This window comes from Amblyomma americanum, chromosome 10 (genome assembly GCF_052857255.1).
Source record: "Amblyomma americanum isolate KBUSLIRL-KWMA chromosome 10, ASM5285725v1, whole genome shotgun sequence".
Classification (NCBI taxonomy): Eukaryota; Metazoa; Arthropoda; class Arachnida; order Ixodida; family Ixodidae; genus Amblyomma; species Amblyomma americanum.
This window is the reverse complement of record NC_135506.1, coordinates 43,448,753-43,475,911: the sequence shown is the minus strand read 5'-3', so window position 1 is coordinate 43,475,911 and position 27,159 is coordinate 43,448,753. Positions and strand designations below refer to the sequence as shown.

At 49.1% G+C, this 27,159-nt stretch overlaps 1 protein-coding gene across 2 annotated transcripts in view; it reads right to left on the bottom strand.

The window, feature by feature from the left end:
* Positions 1 to 5,425: 5,425 nt before the first annotated feature.
* The window catches only part of LOC144107546 (acetylcholinesterase-like), a 40,464-nt gene continuing 18,730 nt past the window's right edge, over positions 5,426 to 27,159 (bottom strand). The window contains exons 1-3 of one of the 2 annotated variants that reach the window (XM_077640605.1): positions 13,790 to 13,923; positions 10,162 to 11,732; positions 5,426 to 5,682 (exon numbers count right to left, since the gene is read on the bottom strand). In XM_077640605.1, coding sequence (XP_077496731.1) covers positions 5,499 to 5,682; positions 10,162 to 11,723 — 1,746 coding nt within the window. In that variant the 5' untranslated portion in view covers positions 11,724 to 11,732; positions 13,790 to 13,923 and the 3' untranslated portion in view covers positions 5,426 to 5,498. Of the gene's footprint in view, positions 5,683 to 10,161; positions 11,733 to 13,789 lie in introns of those variants that run through there. The other variant, XR_013309303.1, reaches the window with a different exon arrangement.

Here is a 27,159-nt window from a genome sequence, read left to right as displayed (position 1 = left end):
CCCTCACTCAAAAAAAAGTTCCGGGGTCCCTGGCTTCCGGCAACTGAATCCCTTAGTTGTCTCGGCGGGCCTGACAAGAGGCTGTCTTGGTACAGATATCAACACGCTTAAGCGATTGGCGGCGGCTGCGTTTTTATGGAGGCATAACGCTAAGGCGCCTGTGTGCTGTGCGATGTCAGTGCACGTTAAAGATCCCCAGGTGGTCGAAATTATACCGGAGCCCTCCACTACGGCACCTCTTCTTGCCTTAGTCGCTTTGGGACGTTAAACCCCCATAAACTAACCTCTTTCACACCCTCCTTTATCTCTTCCCTCACGCAGCGGTTCAGGTGTCCAACGGTAATTGAGACAGATACTGCGCCATTTCCTTTCCCCCAAAACCAATTTTCAATTTTTACTGGACCCGCCGCGGTGGCTCAGCGGTTAGGGCGCTCGTCTACTGATCTGGAGTTCCCGCGTTCGAACCCGACCGCGGCGGCTGCGTTTCGATGAAGGCGAAACGCTGAGGCGCCCGTATGCTGTGCGATGTCAGTGCATGTTGAAGATCCCCAGGTGGTCGAAATTATTCCGGAGCCCTCCACTACGCCACCTCTTCTTTCACTCCCTCCTTTTTCCTTCCCTTACGGCGCGGTTCAGGTGTCCGCCGACATGTGAGTCATATACTGCGCCATTTCCTTTCCCCCAAAACCAATTTTCATTTCCTGGACAGCACTAGCAGACATTGCCCCGCCGCGGTGGCTCAGGGGTTAGGGCGCTCGACTACTGATTCGGAGTTCCCGGGTTCGAACCCGACCGCGGCGGCTGCGTTTTTATGGAAGAAAAACGCTAAGGCGCCCGTGTTCTGTGCGATGTCAGTGCACGTTAAAGATCCCCAGGTGGTCGAAATTATTCCGGAGCCCTCCACTAGGGCACCTCTTTCTTCCTTTCTTCTCTTAGTCCCTCCTTTGTCCCTTCCCCTATGGCGTGGTTCAGTCGTCAGCCCATATGTGAGACAGATACTGCGCCATTTCCTTTCCCCCAAAAACCAATTATTATTACTAGCAGACAGACAGACATATTCAGACAGAAAAACTTTATTTGGCAAGTGAGTTTCAGACCCTGCTGGGTCCCTGGGCCACTGCGCGGTCCTGCACTGCATCAAGTAGGTCATGTCGGGATATGACGTCAGCAGCCCGAGTCACCGCAGCAAGCTGCGATGTCGGGTCTGCAGACGTGAGCAGGACCTCCCAGTCCTCCCAGCTCGAGATGGCGTGCTGTCCCTGCGGGTGAGGGTCAGCAGGGCAGCCGAAAATTGGATGTGGGAGAGTGGCGTGAGGGTCACCGCATAGGGAGCATGCAGGGGATGTGCCACAATAATGGGATAACAGCTGAGCGGATGACAGAGAGCGGTTCTGGAGGCGTCTGAAGAGGATCTGTTGGGAGTGCGTATGAGAGGGGTGGGGAGAGGGTAACTCCGACGGTCCAAACGGGCTATTTGCGTAAGCTCCGCCAAGGTGTGCGTCCGCTCCCTCGAGAATCCTGGATCGAGACTGTCCTGAGCCCGGCAAATCAAACCTCGGGCCAATTTATCGGCAGCTTCGTTTCCAGGGTTCCCAGAGTGAGCCGGGACCCACTGGAGCTGTACCCTGCGCGGTAAATTTTGGGTAGGGGTGTTCAACAGTTGCCAGACAGGGGTGTGAATCTTGCCCCTTGCAAAGTTGGACAGAGCCGTTTTGGAGTCGCTGAAGATGTACTGGGCGTCCGAATGTGCAAGGGCTAGGGCGATGGCGGCCTCATCTGCCTCCTCGGGCGTAGAGCCCCCGAGGGAAGACGGGGAGTTAGGGGTTGGGGTAGGGTTGGATTGTAGGCAACTACTACCGCTTCATCCGCTGTACATGCGGCGTCTACCCAAACGGCATCGTGGGCTGGCCCATAAAACTTATGGAGGACATTAGCGCGAGCTACGCGGCGATGGATATGATATTGGGGATGGATGTTTCGAGGAAGGGGTTTCACAACGAGAGGTGTAGTTTAGATGTACGTACCCGCTGGTATGGTAGGCGTATGGATGTGTCGTACATCCATACACCTACCATACCAGCAGGTACATACATCTAAATTAACAGACATATATAGTTGTTTACTAGTAAGAAGAGCATTATTTGCCTGGAAGTTGTATTTGCTGTCTTGTGACCGCCCTTTTCTCTAGATGCACTCATAGCTTTCGTGGCACTTGCGTATACTCACGTCAGCCCTATACATAAAAATCTGTCCTCATGTTTCATACTGCTCGTCGCTAAGCCGGGCGCCTGCTGCAGGGTTTTTTTTTCCTCAGTAAGCACATTGTCCGAGCTCCTTAAGGCGCTCTAATCTTGCGTGTGTTTATTTATCGCACACCTGCAAATTATACGTGTCACTCTATATTCAGTAGCTCCGTATGACCTAGTAGAGTAAAATGCGTGAACATGCCAAGATGTCTCAACAGGCAAAGCTATGCCCGGGCTGATAGATAGGAGAACTTTTAATATCCAACAGAAAGAGGGTAGCCAGAGGGCTACCCGCCTAGACGACGGCCGAAAGGTCTTGACTCTCGGCGGCGGCTTCGGCCAGTCGGACGAGTTGTAACTGAGTCGCCGGGTCGGAGCTCAGTAGTAAGGTCTCCCATTGATCTTTTGTGTTAATACCTCGTCCCTCCCGGGGAGCATGAGGACATTCCCATAGTATGTGGTCCAAGGTGGCCCTAAGTTCGCAGTTCGCGCATTTTTCTGAAAATTGCCCTGGGTACATAAGACTCCAGAGGGCCGGGTTTGGAAATGTGTAAGTTTGTAACCGGCGCCAGTTGATGGCTTGGTATCTGGACAAGGATCTATCCGCTGGAGGAAGTCTAGCTCGTTGCAAACGATAGTGTTGTGTAATTTCTCTGTAGGTCACCATGCGATCCCTGTCTGTAAAGACCACCCCGCTCGGGTCCGCCCGGAAAGAAAAGCCTCGGGCGAACTCGTGGGCCGTCTCATTACCAGGCAGGGATGCATGTGCTGGTGTCCAGACTAGCGTAATTTTCCGGTCTATTACATGACGGCTTAGAATTGTATTCGTTAGAGGGGAGACCCGGCCCCTGCTGAAATTTAGTATGGCAACTTTGGAGTCACTGATGATGTATCTCGCTTTTGTGCCTACACAAGCCAGTGCTATGGCAGCTTCCTCTGCAGTCTCTGGGTTACCCGAGAGTATGGAGGCACTTATTTTGAGGAGTTGTTTATTATTGACGACCGCGACGGTCATCGTGTTCTTACCATACTCAGCGGCATCCGTGCACGTAGACCACGTCCTCGTCTTTGTAGGAGCGGAAGCGTTTCTCTAGCGCCTCTGCCCGCTTGGCCCGGCGCACTGAGTGATGAATAGGATGCATATTCCTGGGTAATGGGGGTACAACTATATTGTCTCGAATTTTTCCGAGCATGTCAACTTTGGCGGTTGTTCTGTTATCTCGGCTAAGATTGAGTTTTTCTAGAATGGCCCTGCCGGTTGTGGTCCCGGCTAAGCGTTCGATTTGGGACGTTCTCACTGCTTCCGTAATTTCTTCCAGGGTATTATGCATTCCCAGCTCTAGGAGGCGGTGAGTGGATGTACGGATGGGCAATCCTAGAGCTTGTTTCGTGCATCGCCTGATAATTCCATTTATCTTTTCCTTTTCTGAAACTTTAAGATCAAGGAAGGGGGCAGCATACGAGATACGGCTTACTACGAACGCCTGTACCAGCCGTAGGAGATTCTGCTCTTTCATGCCGTGTCTTCTGTTGGCAATCCGCTGTATGAGCCGCATAGTTTGTTGCGCGCAGAGATTGCTTTTTTGTAGCGATAGCTACATTACGGTACCATTTCGAGCCTTCAGCGTGTCGGCGCGCCACCATGCTGCCATGTGGTTGGTCCCGTGATGCGGAGCAGCTGCCGGCGGCGCGGCGCCGTGGCTGATCACGTGGTTGGTCACGTGACCAAGTTCCACTCGGCCAGCTGTAGCTATCGCGCCACTCCAGGTTTAACCAGAGCTAAACCACCGCCAATTTTTTGTGGGTTTGGTCAAGATTACTTGGAAAGAACGTTGCTTCAAAGTGCGAGACACAGAAAACTATTATCAGGAAGATGGTGATCTTCTTGCGTCACTTCATCCGCACCAGGTGGCCACCATTTTAAGTCTGTCGGCGACCTCCTGCGCTCTTGCCGTGGCCCGGGACAATGTCCTGGTCCGGGCTGGCGAGAACAGCTTCCCATTTTCAAGCGTTGGAGATGTGACAATCTGCAGGAGGCGGATACTCCGTGCAGTCCCAGATTATGCGGTCTAAGGTGGCAGGCTCGCCGCAGGGCTGACAATACGGATTTACCAAATCGGGAAAGATATTGGAATACGTCCACGGGTTTGGCTGCGACCACGTTTGCAACCGCCTCAACGTGGTAGCCTGTTCGCGGCTGAGCGAAACGTACAGAGGATGCAGGCTCGCTCTAAGCTCCCTGTAATAATTGGTTAAGGCCTCATATGCAATTAGCGTCTCGTCTATGGGGACATCCGGGGCCGAGACCCCCCTCACCGTCTCTGCTGACAAAACCTCGAGCATACTGGTGAGCGGCCCCGTTCCTTGGAACACCCGCGTGGGTCGGGACCCATACCAGATCCACTTCCTTCCTATCTTTCGGCATTGTACGAATAATTTTGTATGCAGTGGTGGAGATACGTCCCCTCGCGAAGTTGCGAAGGGCCGTTTTGGAATCTCTGGGAATTGTGCTGGTGCCTTCCTGAACAATTCCTAGCGCTTTTGCAGCCTCTTTGGCCTCTTCCACTCGGTCCGTGACCACCGTAGCCGATACCCTGCGGGAGATGCTCCGCGCTCACAGCGAAAGCGTCGTTGCCTGTATAGTGTTATAATGTGCCGCATCAACGTACACGGCACTATCGTGCACTCGATGCTTTTTGCTTAACGTCTTCGCCCTGGCCCTCCTCCGGTTTTCGTGACGGTCCGCTTGGATGTTCTTGGGGATAGGTTTGACGCGAATGCGTTCGCGCATCTCTGTGGGTATAATCACCCGGCCAGAAGGCCCTCGCCCTGTATGCCTAAGCTTCGCAAAATGTAGAGCCCCGTGTCTGTTTGCATGAGCCGCTGCTCTTGCAATGTCAGTTGCGCCTCAATGAGCTCTTCAAGGTTGTTGTGGACCACAAGAGACAGAACCCTAGCGGTGTACGCGTTTCTGGGGAGGCCGAGAGCCGCCTTGTACGCCTGCCTTATCAGGCAGTTCAGCTTTTCCCTCTTTGCTCTCTCGAGATCCAGGTAAGGGTTGGCGTACACCAGCCGACTGAGGACGAAAGCCTAAACCAGGCGACGTCTGTCGCGTTCTCTCATGCCCTGGCACCGAGCCGCCACGCGCTTAATGGGCCGTATGGTGTGCTGGACCGAGGTCGTCCTTTGGGCTTTTTTATTGTGACTTTGTGGGTACTGAAGCACTCGCTCTCAGTAGTCTCCGTGCTGTCCTCAACAAGAGGGGGAGGGAGGAGTCCAGTTGTGCCGAATTCTGCCCCAGAACTTGCAGTATTCCACTCGATGCGCGCACCCCACTGTTTCGTTGACGTTGAGCACCAGGTGTTGCTTGCTGGGCTGCGTGCGCCGAGGCCAGGTGGTATTGTACGAAGTCCCATTTTCCGGACGGTTAGGATTACTGGGAGGAGCAAAAGTAAGTACAATCACATCAGGATAACCGTCACAAAAACCAGGTGAATATATATTCGCCATAGCAGCTACATCTCGCTCACTGCATGGCGGCAGCCTCTCCTGTTTCCCTCCTGCCTTCACCTCTCCCACTTCAGCGCATTTCCTTTCTCCCTCCCTAATCCCGCGTCAATACGTGTCCAAGCCCCTGTACTACATCAGCATCATCCAGCTTTGCGCAGTGCTACGCCTACATCGCTCCAACAGTTCTCGGGTTTTTACAGCGAAATCTGTTGACGGTCTGAGCTTAGACCGGCAACATGCGATCACGTGATATCCGCGTGACCAGAACAAGGCGAGTGACCGTGGTGCCGCTGCCATCGTTGGGGTAGCCGATGCATAGGCACCAAGTCTGGAAGTCTTGGGCCTCGCGCTACGTATTCCAGTAATATGCGTTGTGGGACTAGTCGGTCCATTCTTAGAATACTAATTTGAGCACACCAAGACGACACAATAAGGAAGAGGAAGACAGGACGGGGTGCAACGTGCAGCGCCTAACGGAACAAAATTTTCCCCTGCGGAACGGTACCGGTTCACTCCTGCCGGTACATGTTAATGTATGTGGCAAAGAAAATGGCGTAAAACAGAAAGCAGAAAAGCAAATGTACGATGCCAGGCTCCAAGGCACTAGCATCTTTTTGTGCAGGAGCACTGACACGCTTGCGCGGGAACTGGTTGAGGCTGATCGCATTAGGAAGTGTGGTAGTTCATGTGTTAGTACTCCGTCTGTGACATTATATGACAAAGATTTTGCCTTTCTAGATGTGTTAGATAAGAGCTGAGTCACCTGTGTCCTCCCTTTGTGCCTTTTTCATTTTTTTTTTGCCCTGCACGTGCCAATCTAGCTGATTATCCCTTTCTTTTTTTTTTGCTTTTTCTGAATAAAATAGTTGCAAGTTTCCCCCGTCCTTGTTGTGTCGTCTTTGTGTGCGCAAAAAAGAATTCATTACACTAGTTCTTGGGCGTGAGCACAGGATAGTCAGTAGCACAGCGATAGCTGTCGCTGAATTTAGCGCGTAATGTAAACAGTGCGCAATTTTTCTCTTCCCTTTTTTTCCTGGCACACAAAGCGTCAAATCTGTCCACTGCTTCACATCAGACGCCTCCTGTCCAAACCTGATGAAACCAGTTTACGTTTTTCGCATGTTGGAAAGCAATGTGCGAGCAGTGCGTGGCGTGCCTTGCGAACACAGCGCCTTCGACGAACGTGCAGTGTTATTTGGCAGTGCTCCATTTCAGGTCAGCATTTAAATGCCGTGCGGTTTACGTCCAGCACCAGCAAGCAGGTGCGTACAGTGACTGCGTTGACTCGAGTGTGACTTCAAGGGCTAAAAAATAGCAAGTGGCACTGGTATAACTGTATAGCAATTTATAAAACAGTGAAGTTCAGGCATTAGACGATGTAACTTGATAACACCAGGCGCGGTTAAGCAACAGAGGTTTTTCTCTAAAGCTTGTGCGACTTAGCTCTGGATACTCAAAAACTTCAAGCGCAGCAGAGATTTGGTGAAGCGACTGTTCGAGTTCCGTGCACTAGCCTTGTGAAGGGCGAAGACCTTTATTTCAGTAAGACATCGATCGCCATGAGGTCAGGGATGCACTCGGTCGAGCACCGCTCAGCACAGAATTTTTATGTTATAGGTGTCACTTTTCTGAAACCTTACCTATTCAGAACTGCTTACCTAACATGCTTTCCACATGTGCTTAACTTTCTTTCCGGAACACAACTATTCTTTCCGGCCGAGATGCCTGATGTGTACTTTGTAATAATTGGTTTTGTGGGAAAGGAAATGGCGCAGTATCTGTCTCATATATCGGAGGGCACCTGAACGGCGCCGTAAGGGAAGGGATAAAGGAGGGAGTGAAAGAAGAGGGGCCGTAGTGGAGGGTTCCGACCACCTGGAGATCTTTAACGTGCACTGACATCGCACAGCACACGGGCTCATTTGCGTTTTTCCTCCATAAAAACGCAGCCGCCGCAGTAGGGTTCGAACCCGGGAACTCCGGATCAGTAGTCGAGCGCCCTAACCACTGAGCCACCGCGGTGGGTATGTGTACTTTGTAGAAAATAATTAATTGTCATGTGTCAAACTTACACTGCGGGCTGTGAGGTGCAATACAGAGAAGAGCACCAAATCATTTCGACTACGAGCGTGGTTTTTTAGGGTGCTCCGAAAAGTTAGTGCATGAGGATGCGTAGATATGTAGATATCTACGTGATATCTTGATATCTATGCGTAGATATATACGCAAAAAGATTAGGAACAATCCTGAAGACTATATAATCCCGCCTTCTTTGACAGTCTTATTGTAAACAAGGGTCTCGTACGGGACCCGAAACGTCATTTTCGTTTGTTTTTGACTTGGTCAGTGATCCAAACTTCACCCTGTTATAACGCCATAGCCACTGCGCCAAGGCGGCTGACTGAAATCGCGTATTTACGGCAAACAATTCAGAGCTGTTAATCTGCTTCAGAGCGCAAGAGGAAATCGTTTTCCCCGCAGATTTCTGCTGCTGGACAAAACGTGAAGCCGGGCCAATAAATTTAGGGAGGCGTAATTAATGACCGCCATGCACTGCACCCCCAGAAAAGCAGGAGCTACAAATTTCACCTTCGTAACGAATCACAAGCAGGCTAATCGGAAGACCAGTTGCGTCACATAAATTCACCACTCTTGCCAAGTTCCAGGGCACCTAGTGCAGTAGCACGACGAAGCCAATCGTCTTAACATCAATTCCCCGTGACACGTATGGGCTGCCGCTATCATCAAAACCGCGCCATAAAAATAAGAGTACGAGCAATAACAAAAGAAAAACTAACAGCGATGGTATCGGCAGGTGTAGAACGTTTTTTTTTTTTAATCTTTCGCTGCAATAAGATATTTTGTTGATCAAGACATGGACCTTAAGTGTGCAGTCGTGAGCAAAATGACAGGTAACAAAGTTTAGCCATTCGTTTTTTTTTATTACACCATAATTATGTGTGACAAGCAGTTTTTTTCAGTTGTCTAACTAGTTTTCCTCTTGGGGTATAATATTCAAAAGTCATTCCCAAATTTAGCGAAGAAATAAGCAGATGTATTATGCGCAAATCTCTGTCCCCTCTCACACTGCTCATGACTGTAACCGCAGTTTATTAATAGTGGCTTAAATCGCCAGGATGGAACCCCAAGAAGTGTTCAGGGGTGAGATATATTGCGTGAAGAGTTTTTTATGTGTGAATTAAGAAATTATCCAATTGGAATGCCAATTTACAGCTTCTGAACCTTTGCAGGTGCGTAGTAGCAGTAAACCGACCGCATCACTTATAAAAAAGATGTAAGAAAAAGAGAGGAGGTATGTCATCCGGGCGCAACCGCACAGATGTAAGATGCAGCTGGATATGGAACCATACAAGCAGCGGCTGCAGCACTGTACAGCGGCAGCGAGCTGGTACTTTATACGTCACTAAATGCACCTCTGCACATCGGTCTTTTGTACCTAAAAATTATGGCCATCATACTTATTTAAGCCCTCCCTTGGTGTTTGATAGCCTTTAGCTGAACTCTTTAGGTACCTATGATACCTTTTCTTTATCCAACAAGCTATACTGTCAGCTGTCCGCACTTAAAGCTGTTGAGAAATACGCTTCTCCGACTGTCGCCGAGTATCCCTGTACACGCTCGCACTCGATGTATAGGCGGGCCAGTGTCGGAAGCGAAGTAGACTGATCCAGGCCTGAAGGCTGGCGGGAGCTTGTGTAATGGTGGCAGTTGCTGCTGTGCGCCATTATCCTTAAAACAAATTTAACACTTAACAACATGCGATGATTAACAATTAAGCTGGCTGATCCAGCAAGCGCCTGAAGACAAGAGGTCTGTGGATCTCCGAGCAAGACTTGCGTCAATGTCATGCTTTACACTGCATGTGCTCAGTGAGAAGCTCGCGGAGCCGTTAATGCAGAGACTCCTCCCCGAAATGTCCCTGCTTTTAATGCACATAGCTGCGAAATTACACGCCGTCAGCAGCGCATGGAAACGCTGAAACTAGTTTTGAAGCTGACACCAGCGGTTATAGCCATTCAGCGCGAAGCACTGTCCGGCATCAGATTCCGGAAAGAGCCTCAAGCCGCCGAACCCTCTTTTAATGGACGCCATAAGCTGCAGGGCGTAGAAAACTGCTCTCTGACCTGGACACATTTCTTATTGTGTAAATAGTTTGTATATATTACTTCTCCCCCTATCCTCTCTTCCTGTCCCCTCACCTCTTTCATTGCAGTTCTGCATTCTGCCTGCTATCCTTTATTTTCGCTGCCCCAGATCAGGTGCTTCAGTATCGACGGCAGATGCCGGAGCTAGCAAAAATCTTTTCCTTCCTTTTTACTATTATTTTAATAAAGACCACTACCACCACCATCTGTATAGCACAACCATACAGATATATACGAACCCGGTCTTGGCGAAGTTTGCCCAGTACCGCATCATGCGACGGCTCACTGTCTTGTCATTCTCGTCGTACTCCAGAGTGTCGTTTAAAGGTTCGCCGAACACAAAGGCCACCTCCGCGCCGTGAATCACACCTAACCACCGGGGCCACGGGTCGTGGGAAGCCCTGCGCGCGAACACGTACTCATACACTTGCGCTCCTACTTTCATGAAGCGGTCCGCCCACTGCACTACTGGGCAGGTCAAGTAATAGTCACCTACGATCGAGTCCAAAGCCACCAACATATCCCTTGGTGTCGATGGCACCGTACCGTTGGTGTACTGCTTCAGGACTTCGGCCATCGGAGGCTCTCCTAATGAAGGATTCAACGCCTTCACGGCAGCCGTGAAGTTGTTTTCAGTGATATTCGGATTTTGATCTGTGGCGGAGAATCCAAAAAAGTACTGCAGGAAATAAGAACCTTCGTTGAGGTTGGAACCCACCATAACGCTGATGTTAGTTTGGAACGCAGGATCGTAGACGAGCGCCCGTGGCGACTTTGGAAGGAAAGCACCGTCTGCGACTGGGCCAAATGCAAGATCTATCACACCTCCATTGTTGGTTTCGTTGTACACGATATCCTTCGGGTCTTTCTTGCGGAGGCAGCTCAGTGTCTTATTGTCCAAGCCTGTCGGGCATCCCAAAGCACGAGCAAGTTTTCTAGCAGCTTCTCTAGCCTTTCTTTTACTTAGGAAAGACCAGGGCGCTATGCCCGAGCCACTTTGAAGTATGGCCCTCCTGAAGAGCCTTCTAGAAAGAGGCGACAAGACATGCAAGGCGACGCTTCCTGCGCCGGCGCTTTCGCCAAACAAGGTCACGCGGTTGGGATCGCCCCCGAATGCTGCGATGTTGTCTCGCACCCACTTGAGCGCCATGTGCTGGTCATACAGGCCGGCGTTTCCGGGAACTAATTCGTCGCCGAACGAGAGGAAACCGATCGACGCGACGCGGTAGTTTATCGAAACCACGATCACGTCTTCCTCCGTGACAAGAATGCGTGCATCGTACACGTCTAACGTCGACGTGCCGCTGTAGAAGCCACCGCCGTAGATCCACACAAGAACTGCCAGAGGTTTCTTGCTCGACGTAAAGGGCGTCCAGACGTTTAGCTTGAGGCAATCCTCACTCATATTGGTGTTGGCGTTCCACATGACGCTGCCACTGAAGTTACCGTAAGTGTCGTCCACGGTCTGGACACACGAGTTCGGCTTGACTGTGGCCTCGAACACGTCTGTCCACGGCTCTTTTGACCTGGCGCGACGGAATCGGCGCTTTCCAGTCGGTGGCTGGGCGTATGGTATCCCGTAAAAAACGCGCACTGGCTTCTCCAGAGATGATTTTGTGATGAAACCCTTCACCATACCTTTAGTAGTGTTCACCACCGTTTCCAACTCTTCTTTTTCACTTGCCGGAACGTTGCGAGCGTTTTCTTTTTGCAGGACCGACACGCACCGAAGGATGGCGCCACTGGAAGCCAGTAATAAGAATATCATGGCGTGAAAGGGTTGTGGATTTTTTTGCAGCATCCTTGGTTCCTGCGAAGGCAAAATGTAAAAATCTGTAGGCATCTCCATAATGGCCGCCCCCTCCCCTCGCCATTATGTCGCCTGTTTAGGTTTAGTGCTAAACAGCACCAGATAGCCACAGGCTTTGTATTCTTCCTTTTTACTTTGTGCCTGGGTCATTTCGAATTATTGGACACTGGAAGAACAGACATGATACTTTTTGCATATGCGTCTGATGTGTGCGCGGTGTACGGGGTATACGCACAAACTAATGCAGCCAATCTACACGACGCTTTCAAATGTATCGTTTACGATCGACTTACGATACCTTTCAACGCGCTGCCTGGAGTCACTGCCTCAGCGATGCGTTTAATTGTTATAGGCCTCCTGCGCTCGAGTTCTGAATAAGGTGCCTCGATGCGCGCGCTCCCCGCCGCTGCCGTGAAAAGCGAGCGCGCGCATCGAGGCACCCAAGTTGTGAAGTTCCAATGGCTCTAGTATTGAAGGTAGAGTGGCGCCACCTCGTGGGGGCAATAAAAGTTGACAGGGTAGTAAAACGCCACCTCTGCCTATGCTGCAGCGCCATGAGACAAAGTGAACCGTTAGATAGTGCCACCATATATCTGCAGAAAGCGTTCTTTTCTGAAAACTTGCCTTTGTCTGGTGACTTAAAGGTGTGACGTGCTTAATGGCAAAATCACGTGGCGTGACGAGACGGTGGCAGAAACACCTTCGTTAATTCAAGTAAGTTACTCAGGAGAAGCCATTAATTGCCTGCAGACCACTCTAGGGCTAACCCATATCTGAACATAAAAGCCACTACCATGCACAACCACACTCTAAAAATAAATTTCTGCGCTAATGATCAGAACAAAGGCCGCGTAAAAATTAGAGCAAAATAGGTACTAGCGCATTTACAGTTCAGTTGCATAATAAAGAAATGGCCAGTTTTTTTTTAATTACACTATTATATTCGGTGGGTCGCACTTCAATTGCCAAGCACTTAATCACGTCGGCAGCCATAAGGCCGCCGTAATCATCGCAAAGCCTGCTAGGTCAGTACAGATGGTTCTGCGTTGATATTCAGTTATCGGTATCTTGTGTTAGCAGCGGCAAGGACCTTATACAAATCATGGCGGTAATTTGCTTTCCCATTGCTCACAGGGCTGTGAAAAAACAACGTGTGTAAAGCATCACCCGCACTTTTCCGTGATATTTTTAGTTTGTAAATGTGGAAGGTAGCTGAGATATATGTCAGCAAAACTTGTTGGGCTAGATGGTAGGCCATAATCTCAGAGGAACCAGCGCAAAAAGAACAACGGCATCCTTGTTTGTTGTTCGTTGTCCTTTTGCGCTGGTTCCTCGGAGATATATGACTACTTTGTTTATTTTCTTATCTGCTCGACAAACTTTGGGCCAAAGTCGCCCAAGCAAGCCCAAGTATATCAGCTTCCCTAGCTGCGACAACATCCGCTCCGAAATTTGGAAGCTGCGCTACGCTGATCGGTGCGATGTCGCGAGCTCCAGCTATGAAAAACGACAATGGCGTATCGGTGAGGTCAGCCTAGAGGGGAGATTTCAAGGACCCCCCCCCCCCCCCCTTCTGCGTTTTCGTGCGACTTGGCATTGCCTAAAAAGTAAGCAATGAAACTGTTTGACGTCCGCACAGTTTGCTTGTAAAAACGGTGAATGAAATTCAACTGGCCCAACTTTCCCCCTTACTGTTGTAAAAACGGGCTGCGGTAGCTGTCCTTCAATTTATACTTTTATGTATAGAAGCTACGGGTTCTCGGTAAAAGTAGCCTCTTTCGAAGTGGGAAAACTGCAATGCATCTGCAGTGCTACGTGTCGACCTGTCCTTTCACTATGCTCGAGCACACAGAAATACGCACTCTAATAAACACGCACAACCTAAAGGAAGATGCTCGAAAGACTACGCTTTCGCATAGTAAGCTGTCGCGTAGTAGGCTTCTGCAAACTATGCTTTCGCACATGCTCGAAAGACCAAGAGTGCGATTGTAAAAAAACGCTGCAAAGAACAATGGAAGGCTTTTCAACAGCAACGTATAGAAAAACGAAACGCTCACGCAGTGATTTTTGCAGGGGCAGAAGTCAGCACCTGAAGCGCATCACCTCACGAGCAGAGCGAAGCGACAGATCTGAGTGATGATGTTTTTGCTGGGCGTACGCGCTGGACGACTTCACTGCACGGGAGTTGTGCATCTACGGTCGGTTGTGACAGCATGAGTCGCGCAGTTTTACTTTTCTTTTCCCCCTAGTTGTCAGAACAAAGGAACGTTGTCGTCACTGCACAGGCGCGGGTACATTGTGTGTTGTTTATATAGGCGAGCCTGATCGATCGACGAATGCCCTCGAACAGTTCGAGTCGTATGTGAAGACCGTAAGGCATTTCGACGACTTATCGCTGGCAGCTTTTGCTTCCCTTTCGCCGATTGAGGCGAATGTGGCGAGCCCTTTGCTGGCTGCTTGGATGCTGTCATTTTGGGCTCCATATTCAGACAGGCGGTGTAGGCGGAAGGAGGGTCTAAGTGGATACCCGTGCCTGAAGCTTTTGCTCAGCAGCAGACATATTTCGGGGGATAGTTATCATAATTATGATAGTAGATTTAAAATATAATGCTAAGATTTAATTTTTGCCCTCCTTTCACTCTCTCCTCAAGAATGAGCCGTCTTCCACGTCAATGTACAAGAGGCCTATTCTTCAAAGTTTCGTTTTCCCTTCTTTTAATCCTTCCTAATGCATCATCCTCCACGTTATACGTCACTGTGAAGTCGCAGCCAATGGCACGAGGCCGAATGAAAAGAAAACGAAGCTAAACGTTACAAAAAAAAAGACTCTGGGCCCAACATCGATGCGGAATCTTGCACGTCCATTCATGAAAATTGGTTTTTAGGGAAAGGAAATGGCGTAGTATCTGTCTCGCATCTCGGCGGACGCCTGATTTGGGGAAGTGTTTTGTAAAGTTTCGTTTCGTTTCCCTTTGTTTTAGTCACCTCTCATTGGTGCTGTACACCACGACCTACGTCACCGGGAGGCAAAGGAGCAATTAAGGATAGAGGACAAATGAAAGGAAAACGAATCGCGACGTGCGTTACAGAATACGGCCCCTGGGCCGTTCGCGCTTGATGTCAGGACACGGCCCTGATGACTGCCAAGTGGGTGTGTTGCTGAAATGAGTCTTATCTAGGGTGCCTCGATGTCAGCGCCGCCGTTCAGAGTGGAGACAACCTGAACGGCGCCGCCATATTGGAGCACACGGGATCGGCTGCGCTAGCGTTCGTAACGGCGCCGTTCACGCTCTCGTCGCGCTTCGAATGCTTTGACTTGAACGATCTTTTTCATCAATATTGCACTGCGCACCTTTTTACCCATAATAGTCATTTTAACATGCGAGGGTCGAAGACGTAGTTGTCCGAATTAATTTTAGGGCCGCGAGTGGTCGAAGTTGAACAATTAGTGTGCCGTCTGTTGGCTGTCACTTTAAAGATCCGCTGCCCAGCAGGTGTTACCGCCCCGTGCGAGTGGAAGAACTGTTTGCTTTCTTTTTCTACGTGGTTTTTAGTTTTTCAAGTCTTGCGCTTTGATAACAGCCGCTCGCGCGCGGCGGTTGGTTTCGCTTCCCAATGGACATTAAGACTCCCGTGGACGTCTTGCGGACGTTCAGGACGTCAGCAGGACATCCAAGGGACATCCAGTGCCCATTGGGTTTTGTCGCGCGGACTGTTTCCGTTTGTTGTGCTCGCAAAGACTAAACCTGTCTGCTTTTTAATCTTTCAAAGTATAACTGCGAGTGGTTCGCCTGTTTATTGCTCACAGGGATGCAATTGCATCTGTTTACAGGCCGGCGCTTGGATATACAAACAATGCCGCGCATACCAACGTTGCCACTGCGACTGTGTTTTCTTTCTCGAGGCCCACAAAAACTGACTGCCCCTCGTTGGCGGTAGGATAAACCACTACTGCAAGTTTTCCACTCGTTTCATTTATCTGACGGGCGTCCAACCACCGAGCGTTCTTGCGAGCGCTCATATGCAGACTTCACTTGCGCTCGACCAGAAAAGGTTTAGTAAAAAAATTGAAGCTTTGACGATGCCTATGCATGCAATTCTTATTTTGCCTGCAAAATTGGGTGGTGATGGGTTAGGCTGTTGAAAATAACTGCTACCGAAAGGTTGAGCTTCATTACTGCTGCAGAAAAATATGTAACCTAGCTTGTCAACCTCACCCCTTACAGACAGAAAAGGCTACAAGACACAAAAAACAAATCAAATTATTTATTTAATGTCAAGGGAAGTCAACCATGAAAAAACGCAAACTACAATACAAGTAAACAAGACAGAGGGACAGAAAAGTGGGGTATGTACAGTGGGGTTTAACCTTAAAAGGAAAGCATAAAAGCAAAACATGAAAAAAGATTCAAATCAGCAAATAAGCGAGCAAGACATAGAGGCAAAAGTTGCTATGTACACTGTGGTGTAACCTTTGCAACAAGCATGAAAACAAAGCATGAAGAAAGATGCAAACTACAAAATAAGCCAGCAAGTCAGCGGTAAAAAAGCAGCTATTTATGGTGTGGTGTGACATTTAAAGCAAAATACTCTACGGCAAGTTCACACCAGCCACAGTCTTGCTGCCTCTGAATCATCAGGCTCGTTTAGCCAGCGGAGGTAGATACGCAGTCACATGACAACAAAACGACACATCAGTTTTATCATAACGCTTGGGTGGTCAGCGCACTCACTAGGTGGCAGAGAAACTGATCGCTCAATAAGGCTCGGCAATGTATTGTTTGGGTGTTCCAAACGACAAATATCATTTTCCTGTGAAAATTTCTTAAAGACACATTCACAGGAAGAAACAAAGCGCAGTACCGTATGGCTTACATGCACCAAATTTCTAGAACCTTGATTATACTCCTTGAGCTGCACAAGAGCATACTCATCGGAAGCCTCATCAGCAATGAGGGTCTCAGTACAGGCAGAGCATGGTTTGTTAGTAGAGATCAAAGACTTCAACAAATGCCCTGCCAAGTGAGCAATGATGTCATTTTCTACAAGAGACAACGGCTCAACCTCTGTGCATTCATCATCGTACGAGGGTTCTTGAAATTCATTCTGCACTTCTTGAATCTCTGCAGAGAAGAAATCTACTAAGTAGTTGCTGTCGTCAGCTTCATAACCAGAGTTCTTAGGTACCTTGAGGAACTGGCTAACTGACACAATTCTGAGCGCATTTTTGACATTATATGCACTGGGCACGGGAGAAATCATCCGGATGACCGAAAACAACTTCTCCAGGCTATCTTGGGCCAATCGTCCTGTCGAGAAGAATGGGTAGCCACATTTCTTTAACAGAAATACATGCAGTTGAAGCACTACAACAGTGGACATTAGCACCCCTGCCTGGCATGGTTTCCAGACCTTTATGATGCCAATGCCTAAGCTCTCAATGACTTCAACAGCGTGTTTCAGCGTTGCAATAGCCTTTTCATATTTACTTTCATTTGATAAGCTCAGAGCAACAACTGGGTGCCGTGCAGTCATGATTGTGTACCATTTGAAAATGACTTCACAAAGCCAGGCTGTTGTTTCAGCCTCGGGCGGCAGCTTCATGCGCTCTACAAAGTACCTTATAGCTGCAGGTGCTCCCCGGAATAACTGAACAGCTACCCCTACCTTCATCTTTGTGAACTGGCTGTTGGAAATGTGCACGGTACTCAGGTTAGGTGCCACCTTCAGTTGTTCTGTGTCCATCATTAGGACCGCTTCTATGTACTCAATCGACACATCACTGCTTCGTAAATTGTACTTTGCCACTATTTCTTCAGTAAGTTTCACGGGATCTTTTCGCACAAGGTACCCTCTAATATTTTTTAGTACATGTGAAAGATCCGGCATAAAAAAACAATGACATGGAATTGTCACATCGGTGGGGAACAGTGCATGTAGTGACAAAGTAGCGGGAGCTTGACAGGTTTAGGCTCCGCCACATCTCACGGTTGGAGCTCCCCATGTCGCATGTCACGCACAGCACACGCAAAGAAATATCTGCACAAAGGTTGATTAAATGGAAGAAAAAGTCTCTCAGCTTCACTCCACTCACAAAAGCACCTGTGTAGTGATAAGCAATCACCTGCTTCCAGCACATGGTTTGCTGCTCGGTCGGTTTCAGGGTGCGTCACCTTGCCAAGGTAGCCGTCACCACTGCGGTCAAGCTCGACGCCCTTCCGAATCTCCATTTCATCGAGAAATATGACGCAGTCTTTTTCAGTGTTTGACATTGCGGCCACTTTCACTTTCATCACATTTACTATATCAATCATAACGCCGGGCTTAAATGACAGGTGCTGCAGTCGTTTGCAGAGTGCTCTTCGTGAGGGAAGAGGGTTGCCCTGTTCTAAAAGTAAGTCGTAGCCTGCAGAGCCACAAGCAAATTTGAGTTGCAGCGCTTTCTTTATGGTTTCTGCACTCCATGTACTACCTTTCCGGCTCTTTCTCTTCAAGGCAGCCTTGTGGTCCTCGTTCAAGAATCAAAATTTTTGGTCAGCGCAGAGAGATTTTTTCTAGCCGCTCTGTTTTTCAGGCTGCAGTCTTCAACTTCTTTTTTGCTGTCGACAAGTTTTCATGCAAATCAGTGTTTTTCTTTTTCGCATCTTGCAGAGCCTTTCGTAGCTCACACGCAGAGAGCGAGGAAATACCTTCATTGTTCTCATGCTAGACTGCACTTTCTTCGAAAGAAGAGGTACTGTCTCGACTCAGTTCTTTGGTCAGCGTCTGTAGCAAATGTTGAGGACGAGTTGGTGTCTTCCACGCCAGCAGGTCCACATTCGGCAGGCCGTCTCGTAGGCAGTTTCCTTCGCTTAGGTTGAGCTGAAATAATAATAATAAAAAAGACGTCTCAGTGCTTATTGCAATAACTGCAAATCGCGGAAATAACACGCTGCAGTACAATTATTACTCACGTCTAAAGTCAAATAGCGTGGGCAGAGCTGTAGACTTTAACAGGCGGCGTCCATCCTGTCGATTTCTCTGAAACTGGTCCTCTTCAAAGTGGAGCTAAAAATAAATAAAACACCAAATGTGATTATTCACGTTCGTTTTGGACTGATACAAAAATACTTGTAAAAATAGCCAGTTATTTAACGTGCTTAACACAAAATGTTCATAAAAAAATGTTGCGCTGCATTAGCGAACCTCGCACGCTTCCAAACAACGCGCAGGCTACGAGGGACGCCGAGCCAGAAAACTCAGGAAAAATTTGACCCATAATATGCGTTAGCTGCACGCTTACACGAGCACATCCTGCTTAGGCATTTAGCTCTGTCACAGAATAGTAACCACGACCGGGTATGAACATGCAACGATAAGGTCTGCTTACGAACAGCGTAGCGCAAATATGCCCTGCGACCATAACATCGGCTACGTCACTTTCGAATAGTACGAGGCAATCATATACCAATAAAAAAAAATCCCCATGCACTTTGACATGAGAGTCGCAGTATATCTACTGAGAGCTCGGGGAAAACCGCAGGGCTTCGATTGGCACCAGCACAAAAGCCGCGCTCTCCAGACGAAGCAGTGTGTTCGTTCAGTTGCAAATACCGAGCACTTAACTTTTGTCTCGTCTATTTTTAGCTCAACACAAAAGTAACTCTGCTGTCTAAACAACAGCGACGCGAACTTCTCTGCAAAAGCAACGCCAGTGCTTTCCGTGAAAATATAAAACAGGTATGCGACGTTACGATTTCTTGCTGGTGTTAAAGTGTTCCGAGAATAAAAAACATCCTCGTCCGACTCTATATAATCAGGGCACTACTCGCATAGAAAAGCGAAGTTCAAACCGGAAAACACGCTCGCGTTCGTGTGTATGCGCGTACCTGTACACTGCCTACGCAGCAGCGGCGTACACGTTTGCTCTGATTGCAAAATACGGGTCGATAAGACTCAACTGTTTTCGCAACTCACCTCGCAGATATATGAGCTGTCAGCTGCGTTCCCCGATCCCGCTTCACTTGAGCTTCCCATTTCTTTCTCCGCTCCGAGTCCCTGGGGAAGCGAAAACAACGCAGGCCTTTACGTGTTGACCCGGGGCACATTGGCACACAAGAGCCCGTCATGATGGCTCAGTGGACTTGACAAGCTCATCAGTCATGCGGTCGAACACTCTCAAACAAGTAAAACCACCAGCCAGTAATCCGCAGCCACTGTGCCTGGAACAACGCAAGCACAGCTGCTTGCACCGAGCAACTGCGCCCGCCAGCTGTGATTCACAATGGCGTCGCACCGACAACAACAACAACAACAACAACAACAACAACAACAACAACAACAACAACAACAACAACAACAACAACAACAACAACAACAACAACAACAACAACAACAACAATAATAATAATAATAATAATAATAATAATAATTGGTTTTGGGGGAAACGAAATGGCGCAGTATCTGTCTCATGTATCGTTGGACACCTGAACCGCGCCGTAAGGGAAGGGATAAGGGAGGGAGTGAAAGAAGAAAGGTAGAGAGAGGTGCCGTAGTGGAGGGCTCCGGAATAATTTCTACCACCTGGGGATCTTTAACGTGCACTGACATCGCACAGCACACGGGTGCCTTAGCGTTTTTCCCCCATAAAAACGCAGCCGCCGCGGTTGGGTTCGAACCCGGGAACTCCGGGTCAGTAGTCGAGCGCCCTAACCACTGAGCCACCGCGGCGGGAAAGGCGGCGTTCCCAGTTAGACAATAAACGAGAGTGCGGCGCCGATGGTGTCTGTTATTTTCCTCAAAGTCCCTCAATGTGCTAGCACTGCTCTTAAGAGAAATGCTGGCAGTGTAGATGCGCTTGTGTCGTGGGAGCTTAATTCGTCGTTTTTGTCTTTCTTGTTTTTCCAATCGATGATATCCTGCCCGCCACGTGGGGTTTAACTTGGTGAAGCTGCATATGGGCTATGAGAGAGGCCATCGTGGAGGGCACCGCTGGTCAATGGTGATCATCACCTCGGGTTCTTTGACATGTACCGGCTTCACACCGGCATGTTTTACATTTCGCTTCCAGTGACACACGGCTGCTGCGGCAGGGCGTCCACCTCAAGCCATGCGTTTATCAGCCGAGCGCTTACGGCGGTGGGTCGGCTGGGGAAGGTAAGCCACTGCATGGCATCAAACAGCTCCGGGAGCTAATAAACAGCAGTGAAGGTTTTTTCCCAAAATACAAACGATAAACAAAATTCTAGAGCTTGTAGTGAGCTCTAAGCCAGCACAAAATTACTTGCCCTTGGTTGCTGTTTTCTCGAATAAAAGGTCACAAAATATCTTAGGTCAAAGCACGCGATATTTTGAGTTGACTCTACACTGTTAGGAGATATATTCTGACATATGTCAAACAAGTCTGCGTCACGGTCGCGTGGTGAAATAAGCGACTTGCTGCAATTTATCTGAGAATATTGTCGGCACAATGGCCTCTGTATTGCCGGCAACTGCGTTCGCTGTAGCACGTGCAGAGGTAGTGCACAAATAATTTTAGAAAATTTTGTATATATTTATCGGGTATTTTAAGTTTTTAATGGTTATCACCACCTTCACAACTGAATCTCAACATGTACTCAAAAATACTTCGTTGTGAAGTACTCAACGAAAATTTCATTGAGGGTTGTTGAATAAACTCAATGGCTGTTGAATTAGCATTAAAAAACCGTTGAGTCAGCAAAACGTGAACTGATTGTGGTTTATGTGGGTTTAACGTCTCAAAGCAACTGAGGCTATGAGGGACGCAGTAGTTAGAGGTTTCGGAAATTTCGACCACCTGGGGTTCTTTAACGTGCACTGACATCGTACAGTATACGGCCCCTCGAATTTCGCCTCCATCGAAATTCGATCGCCGCGGCCGGGATCGAATCCGCATCTTACGGGTTAGCAGCCGAGCGTATTTTTATTTTGTATTTAATGCTTTGAATATTGATATCCGATGGTGCCAGTGAATTCCTCACCTTGAAATTCTTGGAGGTTCTGTGTTGCGTCATGATAACAATACCCGCGACGTGTGCAACCACCCGGAAAATGCAACAAAAGTATCTTGCGTCTAACAGAATTTCCTGTAACTCCGCAAAAGATTTTGTCGTGGCAATAAGAAATGCTGTCAAAAACGAACTTTCGTAGCCTCGAAAATTTTTTATAGCACTGCAAAAAGTTCTGTCGTCGCAACACGAATTGCTTTCGCGCGAGAGAAAGTTCTGCCGGGAGGGGGGGGGGGGGGGAAGGGGGTTGAAATAATCAGTATGCAGTACTGTTGCGACTAAAGAAAGAATCTTTCTTCGTTGATATAATGTGCTTCCGAAATGAAATGTCGTTTTCTCGTGTCATGCGCGTGCTCATGTCAGAAGAATTTATTTGCACCATAACTACTCCGAGATTTTTCATCGTCATGCATTACATAATTGCCTTTCCTATTCGTACGTAAATCTCAAACAACAGTTCTATTCATTCCCCCGTGGCAGACAGTCGTAGCTGGCAGGGAATTTCAATGAAGTGAGCTGTCGTTTATGGTGGCGGCTTGCAGGGCTGCACGTGTCTGAAAAATTAAACCGACTTACACTATACACAGAAAGGAGTGGAAAGGGAGTAAGCTGCCCTCTAACGCGATTCTTTTTATAAAACGGAGTATGCTAGAGGACAGCTTACTCTCTTTTTACCCCCATTAAGGCGTATTCGTGGTTAGAGTGCAGGCTTACTTGGCAGACAAAATCTGGGATTTATCGATGCCTTAAAGGCAGCCTAAAAATTTGAGAGCACTGCAGTCTGCTGCATTGGAGGAACGCGAAAGCCGTAGAGTTTCTTACTATTAACTAGAGGGAGAGCTGGCGGCACCGCACCTGAGCCAGCATGGGTGCGCAAATGATCATGGGGCGATGAGCTACCTGGTGTGGGACAGCAGGTTTTTTCAGGAACACAGAGGGGCATTACTGAGATGTCCCATTCAGTATCCACGGCTCGCTCCGCGCGCAGACGACTTCGGCGTAAAAGTAGTGCGCAAAAGCCATAGTAGCGGAAACGCAACAGCACATGACGCCAATAAAAGGTTTTTGTTTTCCGAAATTCTGTGGAAAAACCTTTTGAAATGTTGAAGCGACATTTTTTTCAGAAACATATTGCCTGTTAGCACGAAATATTGGCTTTTGTGCTCTGCAATGCTTGGCCAATAGGATAGCAAGCCATCGCTTATTTTGGGCGAATTTTGCATTTACATGCTTTTCTGCTCGTTTGTTGCAATTTATAGACAGGATATCGAATGTTAGGACATTCTTGATTATCGAACAACGTTTGTTTTATTTTTTGGCCAAAAGTTGTCCTTCTGCAGTCGGTAGCTCTCCGCCCCATGATGCTTAGAGAGCCCATGGTGGTACAGGTGGTCTCGAGGAAGCTCCATGCAAACTCCCACAGGCGGGGCGCCAGCTTTCCTTCTAGTTAATAGCAAGAAACTCTATGGCGAAAGCACTTGCGTTTGAACGTCAGTAACTTTTTTTGCAAGTCGTCGTTTTCACGTGATATTTATCATGGGGCCCTTGGATGACGTTGGCAACTTTTTCGCAAGTCACTGCTGCACGTGAAATTTATCATGTGACCATTTGATGACGTCAGGAACTTTATTGCAATTTATCATTGTGTAACATCTGTACACATGGCCAACACACTTGACCGTCGTGCACACCACAACGCGTTCATTTCGTGTCCCGCTAACTCGCTTGAACCGACGACCCTTGCCTGTTCCCGGTTTCGAACCCGACCGTGGCGGCTGCGTTTCGGTGGAGGCGAAACGCTAAGGCGCCCGTGTGCTGTGCGATGTCAGTGCATGTTAAAAATCCCCAGGTGATGGAAATTATTCCAGAGCCCTCCACTACGGCACCTCTTTCTTCCTTTCACTCCCTCCTTTATCCCTTCCCTTATGGCGCGGTTCAGGTGTCCGCCGATATGTGAGACAAATACTTGCGCCATTTCGTTTAATAATAATAACAATTGGTTTTTCTGGGGAAAGGAAATGGCGCAGTATCTGTCTCGTATACCGGCGGACACCTGAACAGCCCTGTAAGGGAAGAGATAAAGGAGGGAATGAAAGAAGAGGTGCCGTAGTGGAGGGCTTCGGAATAATTTCGATCACCTGGGGATCTTTAACGTGCACTGACATCGCACAGCACATGGGCGCCTTGCCTCCATAAAAACGCAGCCGCCGCGGTCGGGTTCGAACCCGGGAACTCCGGATCAGTAGCCGAGCGCCTTAACCACTGAGCCACTGCGGCGCCAGAAAACCAATATTTAATTATTTAATTCTCCTCCTCTCCGCAACGCGGTGACGGAGCGCACATCTGCCGCTCTCCACGGCAGCCGTCGCATCGATCACACCTATTGTGCACAGGCCTGCCCACTGGCTCAAGCCGAGCCGTAGCGATTGTGGCTCGGCTTGAGTCAGTGGGCAGGCCTGTGCACTTTCCTTTTCTTTCTTCCTGGCAACAACTTCTCTCTCGCTCTCTGTTCCGCTGAACGCATCAAAGTGCACCGTCGTTATGTATAACCCACTTTCATGACCTGCGCGTGCGATGTCGGCAGACGCGTTCCCGCTTGACGGAAGGTCAAGATCAAAGATGAAAGGTCGAAGGTCAAAGTCGAGATAGTTGGTGTAACAGCCGCTGGTGTCGCAGCTGTAGCTTACGTCATGTGTCGAACCTACCGCCAGTTATGCTTATGGTTTGACCTCTACCTACATTCAAGGTGAAACTTGACACCGCGCGGACATTTAGCTATATTCAAAGTCAAACTTGCGGCCCCGCTGACGGCTCGAAAAGCTGGCGTAGTGAAGATTTCCGCTTCAAGATTTTATTTACATATGTTCTGTGGGGTTGGATTGAGGAGATATAAATACGTTCTCCGCACTCAATCGCGGCTGACACGGTTCAAAGCCGCCCGGACCCCACCCCGTGATCGCGTACGCTACCGAGCGCACGCCAACCACGGCGGGCCTTGATTGCTCTGAGGGAACAAAGGAACGACACATTGGCTGACACACACAGGCATTTATTGCTACAGCAACAATAATAATAATAATTGGTTTTTGGTGGAATGGAAATGGCGCAGTATCTGTCTCAGATATCGTTGGACACCTGAACCGCGCCGTAAGGGAAGGGATAAAGGAGGGAGTGAAAGAAGATAGGAACGAATAGGTCCGTAGTGGAGGGCTCCGGAATAATTTCGACCACCTGGGGATCTTTAACGTGCACTGACATCACACAGCACACGGGCGCCTTGGCGTTTTTCCTCCATAAAAACGCAGCCGCCGCGGTCGGGTTCGAACCCGGGAACTCCGGATCAGTAGTCGAGCGCCCTAACCACTGAGCCACCGCGGCGGGGCGCAACAATAACGCCAGCTAATAACGCCAGCTAGCAACAAGATACGCTCAAGGTCGTCCGGCTCACCAGCAAGGTTCCGAGCGAATGTTCGCCCACGCTAGGGCAAGGAATACTCCGAAGGCCGGACGGGAGCGAGTCTCCCCGTCGCTTCCTCGCCCCGCTGGCGAAGAGCGCAGCCGCGAGCGACACGTCCGCTCGCGCCGACGATCCCAGCCACCTGCCCTCTCCCGCGTGCGGGGCTCAAGCAGTCTCCCGCGCAGCGACGCTGGCGCCCTCTCTTGCCAGTTAATGTAACTGACAAGAGAAAGCGTTCCTCCTCCAAGGGAATGCGTGAGACTGCTGCTGCACGGTGCCTCGCGGGAAAGCAAACACAGGGGGCTGCAGGGCAGGTCCCAACAGTACACATGCCAAGGTTACTGAACACATAGACATTCACAAGTAGACATGACGCTGCATGTAAGGCGAGCCAATTAAAGCTTGTCCCTGTCATGCACACTACCGGTAAACAAAGCCGATACTCGAACCTGGCTTCCAAAATACTGGTAAACAAAGCCGATACTTGTGCTACTTGCCTGCGCATGCTATTGAATCCAACGCGCAAAGTTGCGATCGATAAGGCAGCAAATTTAGGAAAGTTTGCGCACAATATCAAAAGCAAGATTTCGTGCATCGGCCATAAAGCTGTCTTCATGTTATTACACAAACTTGTTAATAAAAAATAGCCGGGTTTAGCATTTCTAACCAAGAAATATTGTGCAGAAGCAGGGTTTTGCAGTTGGACACCAATGTCATTTTGCAGTTGGACACCAATGTCACTTACCTGAAAGCGCGTTTCCTTTTATAGCGCGAGCTACACTGGCCGAGGTTGAGCAGTTTCGCGTCTCTCCTGGAGAGCCGTGCTGCGCATGCGCGGGGAGCAGTGACGTCACACGGCGCACAGCTGGCGCGTCAGAGCCGACACCGCCGCGCGCCCCTCGCCGATGATAGCAGCGGGCAGCGGCAGACGCACTGGCGCCGGCGCGTGCCCAGCTGTGCGCCTCCGTTGCGCAGTAGCCAAGTCTGACGCTGCGCCGGAGCCGCTTGATAACGCCTCTCATTTTGTGCTCATGCGCAGAGGTATCAGTGGTGGTATACATATAGCGGGGCGTTTTCCAGTGTGGTATAGCCATGGAGAAGGGGAGCGAAATTGCTGCTCGGGCGGCAATTAATGCTCAGCGGCTCAGCGTAGCTCACGCTACGTATATCCTGGCATATCCGAGCTAAGCCACTGCTCATTTTTTTCGTGACTTGCGCAAAGATAGAAGTTGATAGTGCCGATGACATGCAATGCACAGCGCGAGACTGCGTTGCGGTTTCACACGACGCGTGATGGGCTGCGGCGATAACATTAAAAGTGTTCAATGGTACACTGTTTGAGATGTGCTACAAAGGACGTTAAAGACTGTTTTAGAGCGAAAGCTTTACTGGCCGCGAACTTGCGATTTCGCCGTGGCCGCACTACGAGGAGCCGCATGGCGTCACAACGCGCGCCTCACATATCTTGGTGGACACCCGAACCACGCTTTGTTCACCTCTTACTTTCTTCTTTCACTCCCTCCTTTATCCCTTCCCTTACGGCGCGGTCCGGGTGTCCAACGATATATGAGACAGATACTGCGCCATTTTCTTTCCCCAAAAACCAATTATTATTATTATTATTATTATTATTATTATTATTATTATTATTATTATTATTATTATTATTATTATTATTCCTTCCCTTCTTTATCCCTTCCTTTACGGCGCGGTGCGGGTGTCCACCGAGATATGTGAGATGGTTACTGTGCTTTGCGCGCTCTCCGCGCCATCTGGCATGACGTCACACCGCGCGGCTCGCCGCCGCCGCTGTTTGGTATGACGTCACACCGCGTTCCTCTTCGCTTCGCTCTCCTCCGCTCGCTGCGCCAGCTACGTCGAATGTCTAGCATGCCGGAGGATTGAAAAAGAGAGCTCGCGTGCGCCGCAACCACAGTTGTGTCGTCTTTAATGCGACAACATA